Source organism: Ahaetulla prasina, chromosome 6, assembly GCF_028640845.1.
Source record: "Ahaetulla prasina isolate Xishuangbanna chromosome 6, ASM2864084v1, whole genome shotgun sequence".
Taxonomy (NCBI): Eukaryota; Metazoa; Chordata; class Lepidosauria; order Squamata; family Colubridae; genus Ahaetulla; species Ahaetulla prasina.
The window spans coordinates 85,748,892-85,762,703 of NC_080544.1; the positions used below are offsets into that span (position 1 = coordinate 85,748,892).

Genomic DNA, 13,812 nt, shown 5'->3' on the forward strand with positions numbered 1-13,812 from the left:
TGGGCTGCTAGATAAATGTTTTAAATACATAAATAAGAGTCACAAACAGACTTGCAATTTGTCTATTCCTATTGCAGAAGTTGTTTTCTTTGAGCCCGGTCTTCATGGAGGGGATAAAAGTTCTCAGCTTCTACGTAACCTTGGCAGAGACATTGGCACTCAAACCTCTCCTCTGTTCCATACAGCAAATTGCTCCGTGTCCTGCTTTATGTTTTCTCAGTAACCTGAAAGGAGGCATTGACTTCCACACACTCTCCTTCACTGAATTACTTCAAAACTTCAAAACTAGGCATTGCATTATATGTTAACTTTGGTTGTATTTGCGTGTATGCCTAGCTACTGTTGCTAAGCCACAAAGGGTTTGGCAAAAGGGGAACAAAGAGCTTTGTCAGCCAGTTTCCAAGAGTGATTAAGCAAAACCTCCGTTCTGCATGTGGTTTTTCTCCTTCCTCCCTTATAACTGCAGGGCACAGACCACTTGACCGGTGCTGATGAATCAGGGCATAGTCACTGAAGCAAAGCCTTAAATGATGGGGCACAGAATCCTCCTGTCTCCTGTCAGGAGCCTTTTAGCCAGGAGGCTGAAGTTAATGTGGTACATGGAAGCCGTTCATGGCATGGTGAACTGACTCCTATAGTCTGCCCTGTCTTTCTCAGCAAGGCAGTAATTGAATATGAATGTTGCTTCCACACCCTGTGTGCCAGATTAGGAAAATCACGTCTGCAGAAGTTTCCATTGTGTAACGTGCATGGAAATCAACCTGCATCTGGTGCTCTTCCATGCACTCATTTTTGTGCCCTCGTGCAGTGTCAACATGTAATGCAAAGGGATGCTTTTTACCAGGAGTAATAGCAATGGCACTTAGACTTATATATTGCTTCGCAGTGTTTTACAGCCTTCTCTAAGCTTACAGAGACTTACAGAGTCAACAGATTGCCCCCAATAATCTGGGCCCTCATTTTATCAACCTTGGAAGGATGGAAGGCTGAGTCAACCTTTAGCTGGTGAGGATTGAACACCTGGCATTCAGCAGAATTAGCCTGCAATACAGCATTCTAACCACTGCTCCACCATGGCTCCTGTCAAATGGCAACTCTTGGAAGGTCGGATAGGCTTTAAATGGCTGAAAGTTACCACTTCTTTCACCACTGTAGAATTTTTGTAACTTTCATGGCATTGAGCTCTCAGATTTCATATTTTTTATCTATCTATCTATCTATCTATCTATCTATCTATCTATCTATCTATCTATCTATCTATCTATCTGTAAGTACAAGAAAACAAGTAACAGAATAGACATATACATGGATATGGATATGGACACATGAAAAAAATTGGCACCAAAAAAGGATATAAATAGGCAAAACATAGCCATAAGCACATAGAATGATTACATATAATTGGGAACAGTAGGACAGGGACAGTAAGCACACGTTGGTGCGTTCATGCTTATGTTGTACTTTCCTGTGTACTATCCACAACAATCCTGATCTTCACAAATCACTGTAAAGTAGACTGATGGTATCTCCAGTGTTGTTATAATAGGGCAGAATTGAGATTATAATCCAGAATTCATTTGAGATTATGTAGATGATTTTGAGTCTACTTGTGAGCCGCCCAGAGTTATTGAGAGTTGAACGGCGTACAAGTTTTAATAAATTATTATTGATAAAAGTTCATTCTCTTTTATATACTAATTCAACAAACTCACATTCTGATTTAACGTTTTGTATAATGTATATAATTATTAAATAAATATAATTATCCAACTACTGAGACCTATCCTTCCAGTAGCAAATATTATAAAATATTAAAACTGATGAACACAAGAATCTTGTCAGCTGGTCTAATATCATAAATCAGTTTGAGCTTGATCCATTCCTCAGATGAGTGGCTTGTTAAGGTGCTAGATTCCTGCCAGGATACAGATGCTGTAACCTGACAAGGTGAGCTTGATTGTTGAATTAATTAGCATATAAAAGTACAAATCTCTATGCAGCAAGGTGTGAGAAAGAACATGGTTTGTTGTGTTAATCCTTGTAAAGCCTACCCACAGCTCTCCTCTGACTTGTTCCTAACATACAAAAACTTAGGAGACTTGGTATAGCTGGACTGTTTTACATCTGGATTAATCAGAACTGAGTTCAACATTTGGAGGATTATGCGTTGCTCAGTTCCTTGCATGTTTATATGAAGTTGACAACTTCAGCAAAATTATTAGAAGCAACTTTTGCTGTGCCACATTTAACTTGACTTCTGGGTGACCTTGTAGAGCTATCTAAGAAGGATTCCTGTCAACAATATGACAGTAGTTTCCTTGTTCTGGGATGTTTTTTTGAACTTCTAAGCTTAGCCTATAGTTCTGGGGTTTCCTGTGGGTTTCCCATCCAATTATTCACACGGTCCAATATTATCTTTTTTTAAAAGATTAAGCCTTTTTGATTAAATAAAAAACCCTTTTTACAACCCTGTAGTCCTTATTTGGGGTAGAGTCCAGGCGACTGGATGGAGCTGAGCATTTACTGGCTGGCTGCCCTTCCTGACGCCTATGTGGAATTTGCAGCAGATGTGTTTTCTTTGTGCCCTACAAGAGAAACATCTCTCCTACCTAGGATTGAACCCTCAACCTTCCAAGTGGGAGGCAAGCATCCTCACCACTAGGCCACCATGCTGTTCCCTTTTTGACTAAATGCTCTGATTGAAATTAAGCAAGTTCTACCCCTTGCAGAAATGGCTTGAGTTCTTTTTGGTGAAATGCAAATTAATAAAATCATTTGGAAATGTTTTAGCTACTGACAAGAAATAAGCTTACTTAAGGACGTTTCTTGTGATAGAGTCCAGCTAGGCAGATTTTGGAGCCCTTTCTTGAATAGCAAATGCGATCTATGAGTTCAAAGTGTTACTTCTCGTTTGTGGGGGGAGGATATACGCAGTTTATTAGATGGGTAGGTTAGGTTGCAAGGAATCATAACCCACACTGAAACCTTCTTTACTAATAGTAGTCCTGCACATGATAATCGAACTTTTGAGATTCCACCAGGAACAGATGTGTTTGGAGCAAGAACAAAGAGGGCAATGTCTTCCTCACAGCCTTCCCAGAAGTGGACTGGCCTTTTTAAGTAGCAAATTTGCTAAAAGCAGATGCCCTCTTCTAAAGTTTAGATGGAGAGTGTTTTAAAAACATCTCAGTCTTATTTGATTAGATGCCATTAAGTCATTTTCGATTCCTAGCAACCACATAGATTTTTTTTATGACAGGCTATCCTAGCTCGGTCTTTCCGCTCTTTAGATGATGCAGTCATCCCCACTCTAACAGAGCTTATCCACTTTTCTTGTCTTCTTCTCTATTTTCCCACCTTTCCATCTTTAGAGCCTTCTCCAGAGAGCTGGATCTTGGAATAATCAATTCTTCATATCCTGCTTCTTCAAAGACCAACCTTCGCTTCCATAGACTGTCAGAAGGAATGTTGCTTATACAAGTCTGATCTTTGTAGGTAGAGACACATCACAGCATTTGAATACATTTCCCAAGGCATTCATGACTGCTCTACTAAGTGCTAGTCTGTGGTGTATTTTTGGCTGTTTATTTCTTTACTATTAATGGTTGATCAACAATAGAAGCCATCTATCACTCCAGTTATTTTCATTGGTCAGTTCTAAGGCTGATTGTTCTACTTACTGTCATTCATTTGGTCTTTACCTTTAGTTTTGCTGTTTGTTTTAATGTATTCCTTGGTTTTTATTACTAGAGCTTGCAGATCTTTTTCATTCAGCTATCGGTTGTAGGATCAGCACAGTGTTTGTGTGCGTTTATAATCTGTTGTAGAGGCTTTAAAGCGAGTTGATGAACTTTAGCACAATTTTGCATGCCTTTTCCTGCAGAGCCAGCTGAATTCAACCCTTCCTTCTTTTACTAGAGACTGAATTAAGAAATGCTGTATGTCTCTTAGTACCACTATGAACAGAATGTGGCTGTAGTGACAAATGTTGTTGTTCTCCTTAGAGCTAATGGTGATGAGCCTTTGCCACTTCACTTGTAAAGACTCTTCCGAATCTTCTTCTCGCCCTACCACAATTTCATTAAGAGTAACAGGAAAACCTTCTTATAGTCCACAAAATAATATAACTAGACCAGGGGTCACCAACCTTTCGGACCTCAGGGACCACTAAATTCATAATTTTAAATCCTCCGGACCACTAATATGATCTGCCTAATGACCAGCTGGGTGGGCGTGGCTAGGTGGTCATGTGACTGGGTGGGTGTGGCCAACTCAATGTCACTCACATCAAGGGACAACTCCCCAGCCTTTACTTGCCCCTCCCACCCACTCCGCTCCTGCCCGCCTGGGCTCCTTAAGGCCCTAACAGGAAGCAGTTGTTGAAGCTAAGCAGCCACCAAGAGAAAGGATTGGCAAAAAAGCTCAGTTCAAATTGGATCTGGCTGAGAAGGACGCTCAGCAGAAGCACCTCACTGAGGACTAGGAGCATAGGCTTTCCAAGCAGAGGGAAGACCTGCAGAAGTGCGAGGCCAGGTACAGGTGCCTGGAGGCTCAGTGGGCTGAGGTGGTCAGCCAATTCCAGGCCATGATGCAGTCCCACTGGAATGAGGCCCTCCGGCTCTTCGCCACCAGCGGCACTTCCCTCCAGCCTTCGCCCAAAGCCCCACACCAGGAGGCTGAAGCAGACTCCAAGTTGGAATTTCTGACCCACCCAAAAAGATCCTGAAGGGGGAGACTCTCTACAGCAACACAAATGTTCATTGCACATATCTAGCCCAGGGGCCATAGTTTGAAGACCCCTGATTTAGTGCAATATAAAAAATGCAAATAATTTTTCTGGGGACCACCAAAATTTTCTCATGAACCACCAGTTGGTGACCGCTGAACTAGACTCTGTATCGTAGCCATTTTTAAATCTTATTTTCTTTCACAGGGACTTTTAAAACTAAGGTTGGGCTCTGTGTTTCAAGGGATCCATGCAGTAAATTTGGTACATGACTCCATGCTCTGGTAATTACCATCTGGAAAGCACAGGAAATTGCAAACTAGCTGTGTGGCAATACAGCATTTGAATATTGAATTTCTAAATCACCATGAAGTTTCAGATGCACATGTGCATAGCCATTAGCCTAATATTTTTGAAGTAAGCAGCCATATGCAAAACACAGAAAAGGAATGAGAAGTAACATTTAGAATAAATCAGATACAATGTGATTGGGAAAAATTTAAAAATAGCTAAATCTGTTTACACCATCATTTACTCTACATCCCCATACATTCTATTCTTATAACTCATCCTTACTTTCACTACGTTCATACTCTGCTTCTTAACGTGCCATTAAAATTGTGTTTTTTGACCTTATAGGCAAAGTAAAAAAAAAAAAAGTGCTTGTGAAATCAGTGAATTAATCCAGCAAAAACAGTTTTAAGTGTTGCCGATTTATAGCAATCTTAAGGTACATAGCTGTAGTTTGATATGCCTTCTTTTATGAGGTTGTTGTAGAAGGGAGATGGGAATCAAGTCTTCTATAGATTTGAACAAATAGTTTCCTAGCAAATATGGTACTCATTGTGAAGCTGGAAGATTCAAACAGATAAGTGTATCTCTGAAATGCTATCCATCTGGAATCTGGTAGGTAAAGTCTAAAATCTGGCAGCCCTCGAAGAAGGGTCATTTGAGCCTGAACATGTTATCAAAGTTGTTTTTTTTAATAAAGTGGGGTGGGGGGAGATAGAGCTATTTGACTTTTTATGCTTTCCTATGATCAGTTGAAAGCACAAAACTTGAAGTTCTCCAAAATGAAGTTCTCAATTAAATCTGAATCAGGTAGTTTTCACAGAACATTAAAGGTAAAGGTTTATCTTGACCAATCATGCCCAACTCTAGAAACGTCTCAATTTCTTAGCCAAGGGAGCCAGCATTGTCTGAAGAAACTTCTGTAGTCATGTGGCCAGCATATGCCGAGGTGCACAGAACAGTGTTATCTTCCTAGTGGTACCTATTTATCTATCTGCATTTGCATGCTTTTGAGCTATAGTTGGGGAATATCTGTATTAGAAAATGCTCGATATTTTTTCTAAAAACTCAAAGAATGATTGCTCTTACTAAAAAGATTTGTAGGTGAGTTCCCAGAGAGAGTGCTGTGCTACCTATAATATTACGGGGGGGGGGGACTTCTTTTTAAAGTTTTCCTTTGCCTCTAAGGCTTTGCGAGCGTAAATTGTAAGAGGACAATATAAACTGCAGTTCCCTTGGAATATGCAGGCAATCAATACGTATCATGCTCACAAAAGCAGTTGTCAGATTGAATTCTTGAACATTTCATTCAAAATGCGATGAGTTTATAAAATATGTCATATTCAGGTATTTCTCCATCTAAATTGACTAGGAAGTAGGAGTAGTCCTTGGGTGGTTAATGAAGAAAAGGAGAAAGACCCAGGGATCTGTAACTAACTACTCATAACAAAACAAGGTATCTTAACCCTGGGGGAAGGCATATAATTAGGAAGTCGGAAAGGGTTATTTGAACCATGAACTCTATACACAGTGCAAAAAAAATATGGTGCAGTGTAGTTGGCTTTTGCCCTGTTTCTGCTTTACAAGGATATAATGACTTATTGCAGATAAACATGATATCATAAAATACCTTATCTTCCAGTTGCTGAAGTTCTGTCCAATAACCAAAAAAGCAATTATATCTATCATAAGAATTTCCATAGCAATGCAGAACAAAAAGAGACAAACACAGCCAAGACTGGAAAGTACTCAAGTGTTGTATTTAGTCTTGGATGAGTTCTATCCCCATTTCTGGAGATCCCCAGTTTATGGAATGTGCTCTAGAGAAAGGAACAGTTTATTCATTTGTTTGTTGAATTTAAAAATATCTCCACCTGTTGTGCAGCGTACCTGCAGGCAGTGTACAACGTTTTAGTAAATAGTTTAAACATAATAAAATATGTGGTAATGTAAAACATAAAGGACATAAAATCCTTTATTATCAAAAGTAGTTCAACAACATTATAATATTTTAAATCCGAAAATAATTGTTAGTAGCCAAATTCATACAAAACAAGTGTGCCTTGCACTACACATATATAAAGAAAAAACATCACTCCATAGAATATAACATATTGTTCCGTCTGGGATTTATTGCAGTGGTGATGAAAAAGGGATAGTCTTTCAAAGCCTGTCAAAGTAATCAAAGAAGGGAGATTAAATTCTACCTAGTATTTGTTTTGGATGGTGGTGCTGGTGATTGTATCATTTATTGGAGCATAGTTTCTATTCCTTGTTCTCAATTGCTCAAATTATCAGAGTGGGCTGCAAAAAATGCAGACTTAAGGGCAGCAAAGAGATTTTTTTAAAAAACAGTACTTTAGTTCTTTATTCAGATTATCCATCAAGTGTTCATCTAGAAATTTTCAATCCAGGTGTGATAGTCCTACAGTATCTCCCCATTTTGTTTTTTTCTTATTTCTGCCCATATTCTGTTCAGTGTCCAGATCAAATTGACCAAATTTTTTTTTGAGAAAGATAGATATGAAAGAATGGATAATGTATACTATTAAAATAAAAATGACTGGGAGAATGAAGCATGAAAAGGATTGAAGGATTTTTGTGGAAGATTTACATGTCTTATGTACAAACTGTTAGAACATTCTAATTAATAATATCCTTCTTGCAGACCTGTTTGAAGGAAAAACTAAGCTAAATTAAAGCTCCAGGGGTTGGAGAGTTGAGAGTTGATTACAGGATTGGAGAATAATGAGAAGCCTATAGTTAGTTATTTCTACACATTTAATAATTGTGACTTCCAGTTTACTTTGGCTTCCAGTCCCAAATGGCAGCCCTTATAAAAATAGTACTAATGTGCTAATATAGCTTTCAATCCATTTCTGAACAAATGGAAGAACTGAACCTTTTGTCATCTTCCCCTTCAGAGGTCAGGAATTTTTAGTGGACCTGAATGCCTTGACGTTTTATGATACGACTGAGTTTGACCAGTTGAGGAGACTCTCTACACCTGTCTGCACAAGTACAGACTCCAACTATTATACAGTCTGGAAATATTTCTGCAGGGATCACTTTGGCTGGAGAGAATATTCCGAGGTAATTTTCTCATCATTGGAATAATATACTGGGTTTGGTTGTGTTAGTCTGCTTTGAAATTACCACTTAGTCAGGAAGCTGGGTTTCTGCAACATGTTTAATCAGGTCAGTTAAAGACCTAATGTTTGTACTATATGTTAGGCTTAGTTAGTCTTATAGCATGAATTCTTTTTGTGGCTTAATGAATTGTGCAAACTCAGCCCCTTTGGTTGGTCTTAAGAGTTTTGAATGCTTAAAGGTGGTGTCCAGAGAACAGTAATTTTCTTAATACAGAAATAAGGGATATGCTCAAAGGATTTTACATATTATATTCATTTATTCATCTTCTTCCTTGTATGAAGAAAGTGAAACTTTCAGCCAAACGTTGAGCAGGCTGTTTCAAATTTACAAGGATACATAACATGTGACAGTTCATTTGTTATGGAAATGTAATTCTCAGCATCCAGAGAAAATATGGTCTATTGTGAGAGCTCCTTAATAATTCAGTTTCGAGGGAACACAAGTTGATCTATTTAGTTTTAGTAATTTTAGATACTAAATTTGTTGTTCTGGATTGGAGTTGCTTTGATTGTTGATTAGAGTGGGACTGTCCTACCTATGAACAGGTCATTATGTATGATTACATTTTTATTAAAATTATTAAGAAAGCTTGGCTGTGTTTGAAAGGAGAAAGGAGAAGGGAAATATTGCTTACTCTGATGAGTAAATTCTACCAAATAAAAAGAAGTTGAACATGAAGTAGATTTAAGTGAATTATTTTTTTTATTTCAAACAGCCTGTAGTACGATTGATAGAAGAAGCCAACTACCGAGGGTTGGCAGAGGTCCGATTTGTTACATGGCACAATCGTTATATCTTGAACATTAAAGATGGCTTCCAACAAAATGCATGTGTTCGACGAGAAATCAAGAAGAGACCTCTCTTCCGTTCCTGTGTGATTCTCATGCCATTTTTGCAGTAAGTATTGCAATCTTTCCTGTATCTCTTGGTGTTCTCAGTAATAATGATGTGGTGGTGGCACAGGCGTACAATATACTCTAGTGAAGAGAAGGACCAGGGGAGACATGATAACAGTGTTCCAATATTTGAGGGGGTGCCACAGAGAGAAGGGGGTCAAGCTATTTCCCAAAGAGTCCGAAGGCCAGACAAGGAATAATGGATAGAAATTGATCAAGGACAGATTCAACCTAGAAATAAAGAGAAATTTTCTGACAGTGAGAGCAATTAACCAATGGAACAGAAATTGCCTTTGGAAGTTGTGGGAGCTGAGATTGGACTGCCATTTGTAGGGTCTCATGCTGGGGTGGAGACTAGATGGTCTACAAGGTCCCTTCCAACTCTGTTAATCTGTAATCTGTAAATTGATTATGCAGTTTTAATGGGTTTTTTTTGTCTTAGTCATAGTGTTAGCCAATTCTTTGTTTTTGCAAAACATCATATTCTTCCCTCCTGGTGCTTGCATACCACTAAAAGCTGTTGCCAACAACCAAGACTGCACAAATAAACAATCTATTTGTCCATCATGCACATACAAACACATACTCAACATAATAGAAACAGACAGTGGCTTTGTTAGATGTTCTTCTGATACCACAGGTAGTCCTCGTTCAAGGTTTACTCATTCAGTGAGTGTTCAAAGTTACGATGGCACTGAACGAACAGTCCTTGCAGTTGTGGCCATTGCAGCATCTGTACAGTCCTATGATTGCAACTTCACAATTACGACACCACAGCACTGCACAGTCCCATGAACTGCCTATCTCCACTGCCAGCTTCAAACAAGCAAAGTTAATGGAAAAGCCAACAGGAAGTCACAGATGGTGATTACTTGAGTGCAGGACAGTGCAACCATGCAGAATTCACCTATTGACAGCAACTAGGGCAGCTTGAACTGCTGGCATAAGTTGGCATGATCATGTGATGTTACACCTTATGACCAAATTGCTTAGCAATGGAATTACTTGTCGTATCTGGAGTGTAAATGCCAACAACTCTGCCTGGCAGTCTGCTCAGATGTCCTCCTTTTAACTGCAGATAATAATTGCATTGGTTTCTGTTGTGGAAACACTGAAATGAATTGCACTCCTGTTTTCTCCCCTCTTTTTTCTGTTGGATTTCTATTAATCCTCTCTATTCAAATGATTCTGCTCCTTTGACTAGCTACTAATCTGATGGGATTGTACAAGGTGCACAGCTTTCACTTATGCTAAAGGCAACAAACTAGCTTGAACATTACTTTTGTTTTAATAAGGGTGGCCTTACACAAAAATATGCATCCACAAATAATTTTTAAAAACTTGTAAAAATTTAATTTTAATAAGAAAAAAATATTATTCGAGGAGCCTTTTTTCTGCAAGGAAGTTACTTTCCATTTCTAAGTCACTTTCCAGTTCTCAGCTGTTTTTAAAGTTGATTCTGTTTTGTTGGGAACAAGGCAGGTTGGACTGCTGAACAATTCAGTGTAGAAGTAAGCAATGTACAAATATTTCTTTCTGGAAACCAACAATCCATATTTTGACAAAATTGGTTTGGCATACACTGGTTTTGGAATTGAATCGTAATCCTTTGGATGGCTTTGATTTTAACACCGTTAGCCGGATCCAGTCAAATTTGCACTCAAGTTCCCTTTATATTCCTTTGAAAAACTATTTATATTTAGCATGAACTACACTGAATTTGAAAGGACCAAAATGGAATTGACCTCATCTGGATCTAGCTCTTTCTGGGTGCATTATTTGCTTTCTAAGAGTTAATAGGCATTTGAAATTGCTGTAGTTCAGCACATACACTGTTTATAGCTCTCTATTGAGAGCATCGGATTTAAAATAAGTGCAATAAAAATAGTTTCATTGTTGGTGGCTACCATTGATCATCCAACCAAAGAGAAAATGTGGTTTTATTTTTAAAGAGCAAATTGCTGATCTTTCAACAAGCATCAATTAGTTGTGATGGGTTTTTTTTTTTAATTACCGCAGCATTTGCTGGGAGACAAACTCTGCCAAGGCCTCTACTTCCAGGAAATTCCTGACCTTTCTCTTGTCTAGGAGACAAGAGAGATTAGCCATTCTTTGTTCAACCTTAACCAATAGGGAAGAGCTACTAGAGAATGTGAATTTTAGCAAAAGTGACCAATGAATGTTGAAATTCCGTTTAGGATGGGACACTAAGCAGAATGCAGTTAAAGGTGCAAGTTTTAATATACACGGACCAGAACAAGGATTAATAGGATTATATGATAGCAAAAGGAATGGAGAAAGGGAACTCAAGATGGGTAGGAACGGGAATTCCTAAAAATAACTAAAAACTCAATTGGGGATAATTATAGCAACTACAGTGGAAGAAAATGATGTAAACCTGAAAAACCAAACCTGTGTGTTTATGTGCATGCGATATAAAGGAGTTAGAAAGAAGAATAGGTCAGCAAAGACAACAATGTGCAAGTAACCCAAATTTGTAGAAACAACTAAAATTCAGATATAAGGTACCCTTGGGAAACACGTTAAAGAACAACTAAAAGTATTTCTTTAGATATCTTCCTAAGTGTAAGAAATATGCATTCTACCGAACAGTTAGGAAAACGTGGTTGAAGGAACAGAATCTCTCTCAGCTTGAGCTTGACAGAAATATAAGTGAGAATATGTACTGATCTAAATGAGTCAATACTTTCTGGGTCAGAGATATTTACATTCTATGATACAGAAGTAACCTGATGATAGTCTGGCCAAAAATCTGTAAAAGGAGCATCAACAGAGTTCAAAATAATACAAACCTGGGAAAGGAAAATATATTCCTGTCTTGTGAAATTAGAAAAGGAAGGATACAAGGTATGGAGTATCAATCTATCTGACATTACTCTATGGGAAGATTCTAGAATAGATCATGAAATAGAGAGATCTGTAACCACCTCCTTGAAAAGCATGCAGGTTGTTTAGAATTCAGCACAGATTTCTTGAGAACAAATTGTTTTGGAGAACTTCCTTAGTTGAGGGAAAACTATGGAGATAATACATCTAGACTTCAGCAAAACATCTGACAAAGTCGTCATGACATGGTTTAGCAAGCATGGGATGGAGATTATATTTATTGATTGGGTTCATAGCCAGCTTGAAAGCTGTACTAAAGATAAGTCATCGGGGTTCTTCAAACCCCTGGTATGCCTTGTGGTTTAGTTCAAGACACAACAGATGAAGTATTTTCAGTAATAACCTCAGTGAAGAGATAATGCTTATCAAAGTTCAGATAACAAAAAACAGAAGAGGATCACTAACATATTAGAAGACCAAAAAGTTCAGCATCAGGATGAGAGGCTAGAGCAGTGTTTCTTTTTTTCTTTTAGCACCCCTTCCCACTTTTAAAAAAATTATGGAGGACCCCCAGCAGCTTACAGGTGTTACAGATATCCTATTGAATCATTTTCTTCCATTTCTCTCCCAATTTCTCCAGGACACTTAGTGGCAGCCTGGCAGTGCCAATGACAGAATCTATCCCATCACAAGTTTTATCCCCAAATGCCGTTACCTCTCCCAGTTTCTATCCAGAAACATGGATTAGCATGGACCCGGCTCAGGACTTTATCCAAGTGCCTGTTTCAAAGGAAGACAAAAGCTACAGAACCATTTATAATCTCTTTCATAAGACTGTGCCCGAGACCAAATATAAAATCTTGAAAATACTGCGAGTTCAGAACCAGTTTTTGTGGGAGAAGTACAAGAGGTGAGTCAAGATCAGATCAACAATTTCCTGTTAACTTCATTATTTTATGGTTTTTTGGAGAGGTGGGACAATAATAGTGACATCTCTTGGGAAAGCATTTTTTTTTACTGCCAGTGCCTTCAACAAGAGAGCCAGCATGGTCTAGTGGTTAAGGTGCTAGGCTAGAAAGTGGAAATCTGTGACTTTTAGCCCTGCCTTACTCATGAAACAGTCAGCCCAACTCAACTTGACCAGGGTTGTTGTTTGGGAGGAATCTAGGAGGAGGAAAGTTGGATATGTTCGCTGCCTTGAGTTATGTATAAAAATAACAAAGGGGACATATAAATTAAATAAATCTTGCTTCTTAAAGTGGCCAGTTGCTGCAAAATACTATTGGCCTAGATGTTGGTGAAGGGTTTGTCTTTAGAAATACAAACAAGAACTTCAGCTACATTGTGAGTGAGAAAAACTGCAGGCAACAGCTGTCTGTTGGGAAATATCAGGAATGGTCCTTGTTGTGTACAGTTTGTTCAGGAGGAGTGCAGCCTAGACAGAAAAAGTGCCTCCTGCTTTGCTGAAAGCCACCCTCTGAACTAAAACCTGCATCTCTTTTGCAACCTATGAAAGAGGCCTTTTGTTGAAGCACCAGACTTGGTGATGAACAGCTGTTTTGTTTGGCCTGATTGAATTTGAATAGAGTTCCTGGTTTCTCTCGTTTTGTTAAGTTGGCACCATGTTTTAGCTTCTAACCCAAACTAAGAAGAGCAGAAATCCCAGTGGCAGATCCCACAAATAGAGCTACAGAATAAAATTGTATTTTATTTTTTCCTCCTGGAATATGGCCTCTATATATTGTACTGTATGCTGATAGAAAAAGTACCATCTGAGATGGGGCGAATTTCTAAGCTAGCATTAAAAAAAAGAAGTATTCCTAATGTTATGGTACAGCCAAGTATTCTATTTCCAGCTTTCCCTCTGAAATAATACAGATTAGCAATTTATAATTGTGT

The 13,812-nt window shown here is 38.4% G+C and overlaps 1 protein-coding gene across 1 annotated transcript in view; it reads left to right on the top strand.

Moving 5' to 3' along the window:
* The window catches only part of TIPARP (TCDD inducible poly(ADP-ribose) polymerase), a 39,743-nt gene that overhangs the window by 24,305 nt on the left and 1,626 nt on the right, over positions 1 to 13,812 (top strand). Inside the window, exons 3-5 of the mRNA XM_058187936.1 lie at positions 7,942 to 8,110; positions 8,886 to 9,067; positions 12,554 to 12,823. Coding sequence (XP_058043919.1) covers positions 7,942 to 8,110; positions 8,886 to 9,067; positions 12,554 to 12,823 — 621 coding nt within the window. The remainder of the gene's footprint in view (positions 1 to 7,941; positions 8,111 to 8,885; positions 9,068 to 12,553; positions 12,824 to 13,812) is intronic.